The 12,748-nt window shown below is 33.3% G+C and overlaps 1 protein-coding gene across 1 annotated transcript in view; it reads left to right on the forward strand.

The window, feature by feature from the left end:
- The window catches only part of LOC123861542 (uncharacterized), a 1,204,655-nt gene extending 1,192,242 nt beyond the window's left edge, over window positions 1-12,413 (forward strand). The window contains exon 14 of the mRNA XM_064570981.1: window positions 11,323-12,413. Coding sequence (XP_064427051.1) covers window positions 11,323-11,342 — 20 coding nt within the window. The 3' untranslated portion in view covers window positions 11,343-12,413. The remainder of the gene's footprint in view (window positions 1-11,322) is intronic.
- The last annotated feature ends 335 nt before the right edge of the window (window positions 12,414-12,748 follow it).

The raw sequence follows: 12,748 nt of genomic DNA on the forward strand, positions 1-12,748 counted from the left end.
ACAGCTAAATAATTCATTAAAAGGTTTTTAGGACTGTGCCTTACATGATGAATATTCAATATCTTCTGTTATTATTGTTAGGAAAATATGCCATTTTTCCTGATTTTAATATATCTTCACTTTTGCTCAAAATACTTAAATGAAAAAATAATATAATATAAATTTTTAAATTTTATTTAATTAAAAAGAGAGCATATATATTAGAATTTTGATAATTCAAAAAAATATTTTCCTTTTTATAATAAACACTGTCCATTCCTATGGATAATTCTTTTCTGTTTTTTCTATTAAAACAAATCTTTGAATCTTCACTTCAAAATTGATCAGCAATGTGACCCTAGTTATTTGTTTTAATTTTCTGCATCTGAAGCAGTGTCTTTACCACCTGTACTACTTAACAATATGATAGAAATTTTTATTCCTACAGTAATTTTTAATTTTTATTATTTTTATTTTTTTAAAGATTTTTCTTTATTTGACAGAGAGAATGAGAGAGCACAAGCAGGGGAAACAGTAGAGAGAGAGGGAGAAGCAGGCTCCTCTCTGAGCAGGGAGCCTGATGCGGATCATGACCGTAGCCAAAGGCAGATGCTTAATCATCTGAGCCACCCAGGTACCCCTACAATAGTTTTTTTAATTGATAATTAACAAATAGTGTTATATTAGTTTCAGATGTACAATGTAATGATTCAACAATTTTATACTCGATACTTGTCAAGGTAAGAGCACTCTTGATCCTCTTTATCTATTTCACTTCTCCCTGCTCCCACCTCCCCTTTGACAACCACCATTTTGTTTTCTGGATTTTAGAGTCTGTTTTTTATTTGTCTCTCTTTTTTTTCTTTGTTCATTTGTTTTGTTTCTTATTTTTTAAATTTTTTAAAAGATTTTATTTATTTGTTGGACACAGAGAGAGAGCACAAGTAGGCAAAGCGGCAGGCAGAGGGAGAGGGAGAAGCAGACTCCCCACTGAGCAAGGAGCCCAACACGGGGCTCAATCCCAGAATGCTGGGATCATGACCTGAGCCCAAGGCAGCTGCTTAACCGATGAAGCCACCCAGGTGCCCCATTTGTTTTGTTTTTTAAATTCTGCATAGGTGTGAACATATATGGTATTTATGTTCATAATTTTGGCCTATTGCCTAACAAATGTCATGTGAAATTGAAATTATGTTTTTAATTACATGAAAATTTTTTTTGTTATTGGTATATTCTTAAATTGCTTTCCAAAAAAACCACGTTAACATTCTGTTCCACCTATAAGGTACAAGAACATTTATTTCACTGAATTTTAATGGAGTTGAGTATTTTTGTTACTGCTAATCGTTCTTCATAGATGACCAAAATGAAAAAACAAACATTTTTTATTGTTTATTTGATGACTAGAGAGGTTAAAATTATTCCCATGAATTTTTTTAATTTTGTCTTTATTTTTATGGAAATTTTCTGTATAAGATCAACTTATACAGAAAATTTCCATAAGAATAATTAGTTTCAGATGTTAAACTGATGTTGACACATATATATGCCAATTAAGTACAAATTCATTACTCGTATAGTATAACTTCTTGGGAAGAACAGGACATGCTTCCCAATGGGTATGAAAATGGGCAACTGACTTGGGTGTAGTTAAGGGACAGCACTGAGACAAGAGCTCCTATGCATGAATGTGGGGCTTGCATAGTTTGAACTTCCTGTTTGTGCCAGGGAGAAAGCATGCCAGCTTTCTTATAGGATTTCCCAGATGTGGAGCAAGTGAGTAAGAGGGAGGATGGAAATTGAAATGTCAGCAGTCAACTCTGATATAACCAGGTTTGAGGGAAAGCAAATAAGAAGCTACATTTACCACCCAATTAAATAAGAGCTTGGAAATATAAATCTGGAGCTTGGAAATATAAATCTGGACCAGTAATATACAAATGAAAGATATTAGTGCAGAGATGATATTCAAAGCCACGGAATTGGATGACAGCCTAAGTAAATAACTGTAATTAGAAAAACATAAAGCAGTACAGGGAGATCAGGTAAATGCTGATGAATGAGCAAAGTAGACTAAGGAGACAGAGTTGGAAGTAAAGAAGTGCTTAGAATATCAAGAAGAGAAAGTGTGTCAAGGAGGCAGTAATAGGGGCACCTGGGTGGCTCAGTGGTTTAAGCATCTACTTTTGGCTCAGGTCATGATCCCAGGGTCTTGAGATTGAGCCCTGCATCGGGCTCCTTGCTCAATGGGGAGCCTGCTTCTCCCTCTGCCTGCCTCTCTCTCTCTCTCTCTCTCTCTCTTTCTCTGTCAAATAAATAAATGAAATCTTTAAAAAAAAAAGAGAGAGATGTTTTTTTCAAATGTTGGCAGTCATTTTGACATAAAGCTTTGTTATATTGCCTAACTTAATTGCTTAATAAACAGAACTGTTTATTATTTTTTTTTTATATGTGGGAGGCATGTAAAAGTTAACAAGACACTAATGGCACTATGAACATAGAAAGCTTGGGTAACTCTGATATAATCATCGAAGACAATGGAAGAATATTTGAACTAGGTGACATTTCAAGTGCACTTTATGTTCCCAGTCAGAATTTTAAAGTGAGATCCATCATCATGATTTTGTGTTTTTCTTCAGCCTTATTCCAGACACACAGATGCAGTATATAATTTGGGGGGGGGGTTAATTTAACAAGGTTTGTAATTTTTTCAACCAGCTAAGAGTTCAGTCATGGAGAAATGATGGAAAGTTGAAAATACATTAAAGGGAGTAATTGTAATGTTTGATCATAGTATCTAAGATGGATTGAAGGAAAATAAGAATGTGAGGTAGGAGGGGGCCAGTAACTAATATCATAGGATCAGAAGGGTTTAAGGTCCCATTTAGATCAAGGAGTTGTATTCAGTGCACAAAAAGAATGGAAATGGGTATGACTATAAATAATTTTAAGATCTATGAATGCGGGTAAATATCATAAGAGGAATGAAGAAAAAATCGGTTTTATCAGATGTCAAACTTGACTGAGGTTAGTTCAAAAAAAAGTGGGAATAGAAATTGAAAATAGCGAGTAAAAAACAAAGGTTTTGAAGAAAATATTTATTTACTTATTTATTCTAATGTAAAAGAAAGGCAAGCTCATAGAGGGACAGAAAGTAAAGGATATAAGAAATCTCCTTCTACCTCTTGCCTTCTGCAAAGTTGTACTTGGAATCTGAATACTAATTACAGTTATAAAAAATGTATAATAAATTAAAAGATATATAATAGGATTCTTTTGACGGTCATCTTTGTGGCTGTAAAGAAAGGTGGTCATTAGGATTAGAAAATTCCTGGTATATTATTATTCATATGTTATCATTGTATATATAACTTAATACTAGTAAAATAATCTAATCTATATTTATACCTCAGATGATGGACAAACGTCTGCTTCACTCATGTAAACATTTTTTCTCTGTGTTACTATCATATTTACTTAAGTCTTTTATTTAGGGCTATTTTTAAGATCTATAAAATAGAAACTGCTATATGGAATGAGGTGAATAAAATTAAATGAGTGTATAACATAAATAGGAAAAGGCAATAGAATTAAAGTCATTGTGGAAAAATGGTAGGTGCTAGATTAGTACAGGGAAATACTTCACTTTTAGTAGTTTAGTGTACAAATTGAATGTAAAATTATGTAAGTAATAAATATTTTTAAAGCACTACTGCTAAAAATATGGACTACAAGGCCTATTGTCTCAATATCATATCTGATTGCCTGCATTTCAGCACAGTATTCAATTTAAGAATCATCTGGAAATATGCTTGAGTCCAAATATCTTCCCCACTAGGAGGATCTATGAATTCTTTTTTGAGTTAAATCTGATTTTACTAAGTTTGGGTGGTAACACACAATTGTTGAATACATTGAATATGGTCTGAGTGATAATTTGAGCAGCTAGGAAAGGCATCCAGTACAGGTCATAGTTTCTAGTGTTTAATGTGTGGCCAAGAAGGAGTAATTTTAGATGATAATTATTGAAATTGGACAAATACGGTTTCTGAAATAGAAACATATGGACACTAGACCCAGGACAGGGTGGTAATTAAGAAGAATACAGTAAGAGAGGAAAGATCAAGTTAAAAACAAATTGCCCTACTTCACAGTTTTGCCTAAGCATACGAGAATACTAACTTCTTGTAAAATGATTTTTTTTTTTTTTTTGGTAAAAACCCCTGATCAGGAATATCTATTTCTGGACCTTTCTGATTTGGTCAGGACTCTGAATCTAAAAATAATTTTAAATTGTCAAATGATAATACCATATTATTTTAAAAAGCGCACTATAAATTCCCATAGTGTATCAGTGATTATATAAGGATTAAGGATTTAAGTTTTCCAATGAAAAAAGCATGTACAAATGACTGACTAAATACAAATTTCAGATTTGTATGGAGAGAAGATGTCAATAATACCTGAAGTGTTGGGGTCCTTGGGTGGCTCAGTCGGTTAAGCTCTCCTCCTTCTGCCCCTGCTCATGTGCTCTCTCTTGCTCACTCTCTCTCTCAAGTAAATAAATAAAATCTTAAAAAAAAAATACCTGAAGTATTGAAAATAAAATGTTCAAATAAGTAGTGAGTAGAGGTAATTACTATTTTACTAATTTCTATTGTAGTACCCTATTTCACATGTATTATAGAATTCCAGGAAGAATCTAATTATTTGTTTGAGTCTCCATTCCTTAGGAAAAGAAATGGAAAGAAATTTGTAACTTTTTGCTTAGGAAAGCCAATATACATGGTATTTGAAATTTTGAAAAGTCTTTTAATATGTGCATCATGTTTTGCACACCCATAGATACAATAATGAATGCAAATTATTATTTTTTACCACTTCCTAGATCAAGTTGTCAATTAACAATTTACAAAATTTTATCTAATAATATAATATTAGGGTTGAAAGGAATAGATAGCTTTTATAATGCTATATTCTTATAGAATTTTAATGCTAAGACTGGCATATAAAATTTATTAAAGCAAATTCCCATTGATAAAAGAGGAAGGATAGGAAGACTCCATTGAAGCTTATTTTATAATCTATTTAATATTTTAATGTATATTGCCCCAAATATGGAAAGTTGCATAATCATTTTCCCTTAATGCATTTACCATGGAATTCTTTGTCTGATAGTTTTCTGGTGAACTTAAAATTCTTTTCATCCTTCCCAAAATATGAATTTCTTTTATGCACTATTTTATATGAAAATTACTTTCTATATATACTTATCACAGCTTTGAGATTTTCAATTCCAATAAGGGAGACCATGAAGAAAATATTTTTTCATTGTATGATTTGTAAAACAGGAGATTGGAACTAGCTAGAGAAAAGAGATATAAAATGGAAAGCTGGGCAGGACTAGAAATTTCTTCAGGGAAGCCCTGGAATGGTAAATTGGGGAAAACTAACATTGAATTTTGGGATTGCATTCCTATCTCTTTTGATTTGGGTAGTGATGTTCAGACAAGAGGCAGTTGCAGGATATAGTCACGATGGTGTTCTAACAAAAAGTTACTGTTTAAAATCTTGTTGCCATAGAAATAAGTAGTTTGTTAAAACATATACATCAGCAAGTGAGAACTGTCCTCAGGTTGATTAGTAATTAAAATAAATCACACTTTACCAATAAATTATTTTGCATTCTGGGGACGATGTGAGTGCATATAGAGTACCACAATATTGTTCATTAGTTTGCACAAACTCAGTGACTCTGAATATAGAATATTTGTATGAAAGGAAAAATCAATGGGTAAGTTAGCAAGAAATTGTACAAACTTATCATTAAAAATACTTTACTAATTGTAAGAAAACATTTGACAAACCAAAATGGAGGGACATTAAACAAAAGATGTATCTTCTGTAAAGTGTCAGTCATGGTGAACAAAGACAGAACTGTGAAAGATTAGAAAAGATCTAAGAGATATGATTAAATGCAACATGTTATCACGGTTTGTGCCCTAGAACAGAAGAACGTTCGTTGGAAAATCAAATCAAAGTCTGTAGTTTGGTTAATATTGTATCAAAATTAATGTCTATTTTGCGGAATATACCATGGTTATGTAAGATTTTAAGATTAGGGGAAGCTGATTGAAGGCTTTATGGGAATTCTCAGTATTATATATGCAAGTCTTCTGTAAATCTAAAATATTTCAAGATGAAATTTAAAAAAGACACCAGAACAAGGCATTTAAAATATTTCTAAGAAAGAAGCAATGTTACATATCAATTATTTGTAAAATACTCATTATCTTAAATGTTAATACATGCTTTATGATTAGCATATGGCTTCAATGTTTTCTTCTTGTTATGAAAGTCAAAATATTAATTAAGGTTCTCATAGATTTATATAAAATCTAAGTTCATTATCCTTTTTTTCTCTAAGGTATATGTTCATCAATTTTTACTTCTATTAACATATCTTTAATTAGTGGGTTTAACATGTCTGAAATAATATTGATTGAGAAAATATCAACTATAAAGAAGATATGGAAATATTATATAAAATCTTGGTGCTCCTACATTCCTTTTTCTATACCTTTTTTTTACATTAAAACTTTAACATATTACTAATAGATTTTAATTATTTCTGATAGTTTGAACATCTGTGATTCTGATTGTTGCTTTGTCCTTTTACACTATTTTTTTATGTTTTTTCATTCCTCATAATTTTTGTTGAAATTCAGTAGTATTACACTGCTATATGTTACTCAGCTCTCCTTAGCCTGCTGGTGAGAGGCTGGGCAGTGGTGTAGGGCAAGATGGGGAATGGAGGCCAGGTGGGATTTTTTTTCTTCTCATCAAACCTCACTGTGATTCTGGGTTTTGATGGTGTGGCCTTCCTGGTGCTCCTGTCGCTCTCCCTATGATAGCTCCGAGCCCGCTATACATTCCTGCCACTAGCCTCTTTCCCATTGCTGAGATCAGAAATGCTACTTTGGCTGATAGGTATCTCTTCCAAATCCTCAAACATCCCCTGAGAAAGAGCAATCCCAAATGCCCATCTTACCTCTCTCAACTTCTGTTTTCCCCTTGATATTAGCCAGAGAACCCCTCTTTATGATACATAGAGAAATTTCTTCAGTTAACATCATTTTCCCAGATATTTTTATTTTCTTCTGTCTTTACTAAAGTACAAGTCCTTGAAAATACTTAAACGAATGTATCTGTAAAATAAATAATAAATAAATAAATAAATAAATAAATAAATAAATAAATAAATAAATAAAATGAAGTAGGACCCAGATGATATGGCTTACAATGCTGAAGGTGACAAAAGCAAGCAAACACATAAATAATACATTCATGTATTTATTACCATGGTGGTATTTGCCTCACCACAATGAAATAAATATACCTTAATAATAGTATAGTAGTTAAAGCAAAGGAGATGATACTCCTATTTTGTAGGTGTGTGTCCATGTGCACGTGTTGTGTGTGTTTGTGAGTGTTTGGTATGTGTGCTTTTTAACACTTGACAAAAATTGCTGTGGTTCTGTGGTCAGTTTTGGATTGGTTAGATAAATAAGGACAAAAGTAAAAATACTTTCAAATGTATTTGTTGAAAGACTGGAATGATTGAATGGAGACCCTAGTGGAAAATGTATGACAAAATGTAACAAGGGAACTTTATAACTCTTGAAGGTTGTCTACAGACTACCTACATGGACTGAGGTTATTACACTAACCAAGCTTCCATTGCACAGAATATAGCCTTTTGACAACATTAGTTTTAAAAATTGTGCAAATTTTAATTTATGTGATGTTGAAGGTTGAGCAGGAGGACAATATGTGTATGTTCAATAAATTCCATAAGAGAAACATATAAAAGTTAAATAGATAACTTTATTGTTTTAATTAATGTATACATATGTTTATTTTCTTATATAAATTATAACTAGGACAAATGTAGGTCATATAGTCATTTATTTATTTATTTTAAAGATTTAATTTATTTATTTGACAGAGAGAGACACAGCAAGAGAGGGAACACAAGCAGGGCGAGTGGGAGAGGGAGAAGCAGGCTCCTGGCAGAGCAGGGAGCCCGATGCGGGGCTTGATCCCAGGACCCCGGGATCATGACCTGAGCCGAAGGCAGGCGCTTAATGACTGAGCCACCCAGGCACCCCTCATTTATTGTTTTTAATGAAAGATGTTTTTTCTAGTCCTCATTAAATAGTATAGGCAGAGTGAATGGATTTTTATGATCCTTTATCTTATTAGTTTATAAATATTTAATAGAAACTAAAATAAAAAATATTTACAACCTTCATTGATAACTATTCTTTCATTTATTTATTTATTTTTAAATGTCTCATTAGTCAATCTAGGTACTGATCTTGTAACTTATAAACATAAAGTCCTTGTCCCGTGTGTGTCAAAATTCAGTGCAGACACTGTCATAACATCATGTAGGTCCTATAGTATAGGGGAAATGAAAGAAATGCTACAGGAGCAAAATAAGGGAGTCCCATAGTTTACATCATGCAGTTATTTGAGTGTTTGTTGAAGAAGGTAGGTTTTTATCTGAGTCTTCAAGGACAAAAAAAAAAATTGCCACAGGAATTGCAGTACTAGGTATTTACCCCAAAGATACAAAAGTAGGGATCCGAAAGGGTATGTGCACCCCAATGTTTATAGCAGCAACATCCACAATAGCCAAACTGTGAAAAGAGCTGAGATGTCCCTCAACTGATGAATGGATAAAGGAGATATGGTCCATATATACAATGGAATATTACTCAGCCATCAGAAAGGATGAATACCTACCATTTACATCGATGTGGATGGAACTGGAGGGGATTAGGCTGAGAGAAATAAGTCAGTCAGAGAAACAATTATCATATGGTTTCACTCATATGTGGAATATAAGAAACAGCGCAGAAGATCATAGTGGAAGGGGGGGAAAACTGAATGGGAAGTCATGAGGGAGAAAAACCATGAGAGATTCTTAACTATGGAAACAAACTGAGGGTTGCTGGAGGGGTGGGTGGTGGGGGAATGGGGTAATTGGGTTATGGGCATTAAGGAGGGCAGGTGATGTGATGAGCACTGGGTGTTATGTACAAGTGATGAATTATTGAACACTACATCTGAAACTAATGATGTACTATCTCTTGGCTAATTGAATTTAAATTAAAAAAAAGAAAATAAAATTGCCAAATGTGGTGTAGGGTAGAGCCTCCAGGCAATGGTAAGAGCAGTAGCTTTGAGGCAGTAAATTGTGTGATCTGGTTGGGAGATAGGAGGTTCATCAAGTTTGAGCTATGATAACTGGAAAAATAAGAGTTAAATCACATATTTCAGAGATTTACATATTATATTAAGGGATAAAACTTAGCTTGAGTTGAGGTGTATGGGAGTCTTCATGTATTTGTCTGAGAGCAGATTTTTATTTTTGGAACGTAATCCTAATAGCTGCATAAAACATATTCTGATGTAGGAAGAGAGTAATGTTGTCCATATAACTACTTCCAAAAATAAAATATTTCTCCAGAGATAGATATCAGGTCCAATACTTAGAGCCACAGGGAAATATATCTGGAATCCTCAAAGTACTACCTTTGTCTACATTAATGGGTTAGAAATATAAATGTCTAGTCCCAGGGTACCCAGTTACTAACATATGAACATAACTATTATATAAAACTTTACACATGTATTTCCTTAGCCATCCTAGATTAACTCTCTTTGCAGTAATCAAATGGTTTATGACTGAAAATCCCCTCTAATTCCCGTCACCTATAAGGAATTAAGCCATTTCTTTTATAACATTGTGTATCATCAGAAACTAGTTTTTAAAAATTCACTTTTGTTACACTGGTATTGATGATACAGTCAATTGCCTATTTTTTTTTAAATACACTTCTAACATAGTTTGGGCACTGAGCTATTTCTAACAAGTGTTTGGTTTACAAATAAAGCTTTTTTTTTAACTTAAGGAGTTTAGAAAGGAAATTACAATACTGAGAAAAATGTCTCATCGGGAATAAGAAGTCACATGTCTTTCTAATAGTAATTTGTGGCTTTTTTTTTTTTAAGATTTTATTTATTTATTTGACAGAGAGAGACACAGCAAGAGAGGGAACACAAGCAGGGGGAGTGGGAGAGGGAGAAGCAGGCCTCCCGCCGAGCAGGGAGCCCGATGCGGGGCTCCATCCCAGGACCCTGGGACCACGACCCAAGCCGAAGGCAGATGCTTAACGACTGAGCCACCCGGGCACCCCAATTTGTGGCGTTTTCAAACTGTGTTTTTCATTTTCATTTCTCTTTAAACCAGTCTATTATTAAAAGCAATTATATAATTAAAAATAATTTCATATTCCCTAAAAATATGTGCTTTTGGGGGGTGCCTGGGTGGCTCAGTCATTAAGCGTCTGTCTTCGGCTCAGGTCATGATCCCAGGGTCCTGGGATCAAATCCCACATCGGGCTCTCTGCTCGGCGGGAGGCCTGCTTCTCCCTCTCCTCCTGCTTGTGTTCCCTCTCTCACTGTCTCTCTCTCTGTCAAATAAATAAATAAAATCTTTAAAAAAATATTTATATGTGCTTTGGGATCTATTGGAATGTGACTTTCTTTAGCATTCAAAATACGTCATTGTTTTAGAAATAGCAAGAATAATGAACATTTATTTAATGATACCATGGAAAAAATAGAATTTATTAAAACATTAGGGCGCAAGTAATGATCCATGGGCAAGCGTGGACATGCACATAACACACTGATTCTCTGACTCTGAGAGAAATAATATAAAGCTATAAAATATGTAAGATATTTATTGAAATATGGCCATTGGGCATATTTAAATTCTTTAAAAAGATATGTAGGAGACTTATAGTAATGAGTATATCAGTTCCTGCTATTAAATGATCTCTATTTAGGCAAGAAAACTTAATAAAATCAAGTTCTGAAGTAGTTTGCTACAAAAAATATCTTCAGAGAATAAATAGTCAAAAGAATATCCTATTGGAAATATCGAAGGCTGCCTCTGTTTTATACATAGGCACATTAGGGAAAAAAAAATGTTTCGAAAAACAGTAAACAATGCTTGTGAAATGATTACTTACATTTTAATTCGCGGTCTAGTACTTTGTTTACGGTATGCGAAATGGCAGGTTCCAAAGCTCCTTTTCGAAATGTGCCTAATGATCTGTGAGAACACAAATTTATCTATTGTAACAAGCTGTGCAGCTCTGTGTGATAGCTAGATGCAAGAGTGATCTTCTGATAATCTACTGTTTACTGACAGACCAAAATATGTCTTTAAGAAAACTGCCATTATTTCCTTTATTTCCTTCACAGATGAAGTCAAAGATCCTTGAAGCAGAAGCTGTATCTGAAGAAGCTATATATGAACCCAGTTCAAAGCAAGTAGACAAATATGATTCTAGAAAGCAAACATTGGCATTAGGAGACAATTACTTAGTTTTCCTAACCTTTTTCTTGTGGCATTTGAAATGACAAATAGATTGGGGCAATATGTGTGCATGCCATTTAATTAAAAATAAAGATATATGCCTGAGGTAATAACATGGCTCATTTCAGAAAAACTTTTAAACAGGATTGAATAGAACTGCCTCAAAATACCTTATAGGGAAGAATGAAGGGACTGGACTCCAGGGCTAAAAGAAACAATACTGAACAAACAAACAAATAAGCCAAATCAAAACAAACAAAACCTGCCAAAAGAAGCCAAGACAAAGAAAAGATTAAGCAATCCTAGGAATAGTAAATTTACGACATGACAGACTATTAAATCTGACTATAGAGATTAAGCCAAAAATCAAGTACACAAAATAACAGCTGAATTAAATATGAACTTCTCATGGATTCTCGATTCTGGAAGCCCACTCATTCCTACAAGTCCATACTCTGATGGCACTGATGTGTGTGGTTGGACATGGTAGAGAACTGAGATTTCCCGTCATCATATGATTGTACTTTGTAAAAGAATGGTTAAATAATTTTCATAATCAAAACATTGAACTGAGAAATATCCACATACTGAAAACAAAAAAAGGAATGAGGAAAACAATTCAGTCTAGCTCTTAATTCTTTGCATGTATAAGTGGAACAAAAATAGACTAATACCCTAAATGTCCCACAGGCTGAATTGGCAGCACTGTCCCAGAGGTGGCTTTTTTTGTATCCCACTCCGTGGTCAGGATGGCAACTGAAAGTATTTTCTTCTGTCTGGACAGCAATCAGCACCCAGTGAATAAAGCTAGTCAATTTTAGCCTCACCTTCCAAATTCCTAAGGAAACAACTGGAAATATAGGCTACAATACCAAATATAAGAAATTATTTCAGTCTTTAATTTGGTATATTAATGTATTAGACACATTTTAAAAATGAGTAATAATTTATACTAAACATATCTTTTCATTTAAATATTCCACTTGTTTGTTATTTATAGAAGTACAAGAAACTGTATAATGCACTTGATAAAAAAAAAATACAATATAAATCACAATAAATGAGCTCCCTAAGGCTAAAAGAATGTTTCAACACAAAATATTCAGCATGGAAATATGGCTTCTGGCAGGCATGATGGAACAAAAGCATGTTTTAAGCTAGATTTAATAATCTGCTTACTAAATTTGTTACCTGGTATACACAGCATTTTCCCATTTTGCTCAATAACATGAATATATTAAATAAAAGCTTCTAATTTTATTCCCTGTTTAAAAAATATTTCTTTTTTGCTATTAAGAACTGTCATATAGA

The sequence above is a fragment of the Mirounga angustirostris genome, unplaced genomic scaffold, assembly GCF_029215605.1.
Source record: "Mirounga angustirostris isolate CCGP_5_RB_7025 unplaced genomic scaffold, mMirAng1.0.hap1 SCAF_9, whole genome shotgun sequence".
NCBI lineage: Eukaryota > Metazoa > Chordata > Mammalia > Carnivora > Phocidae > Mirounga > Mirounga angustirostris.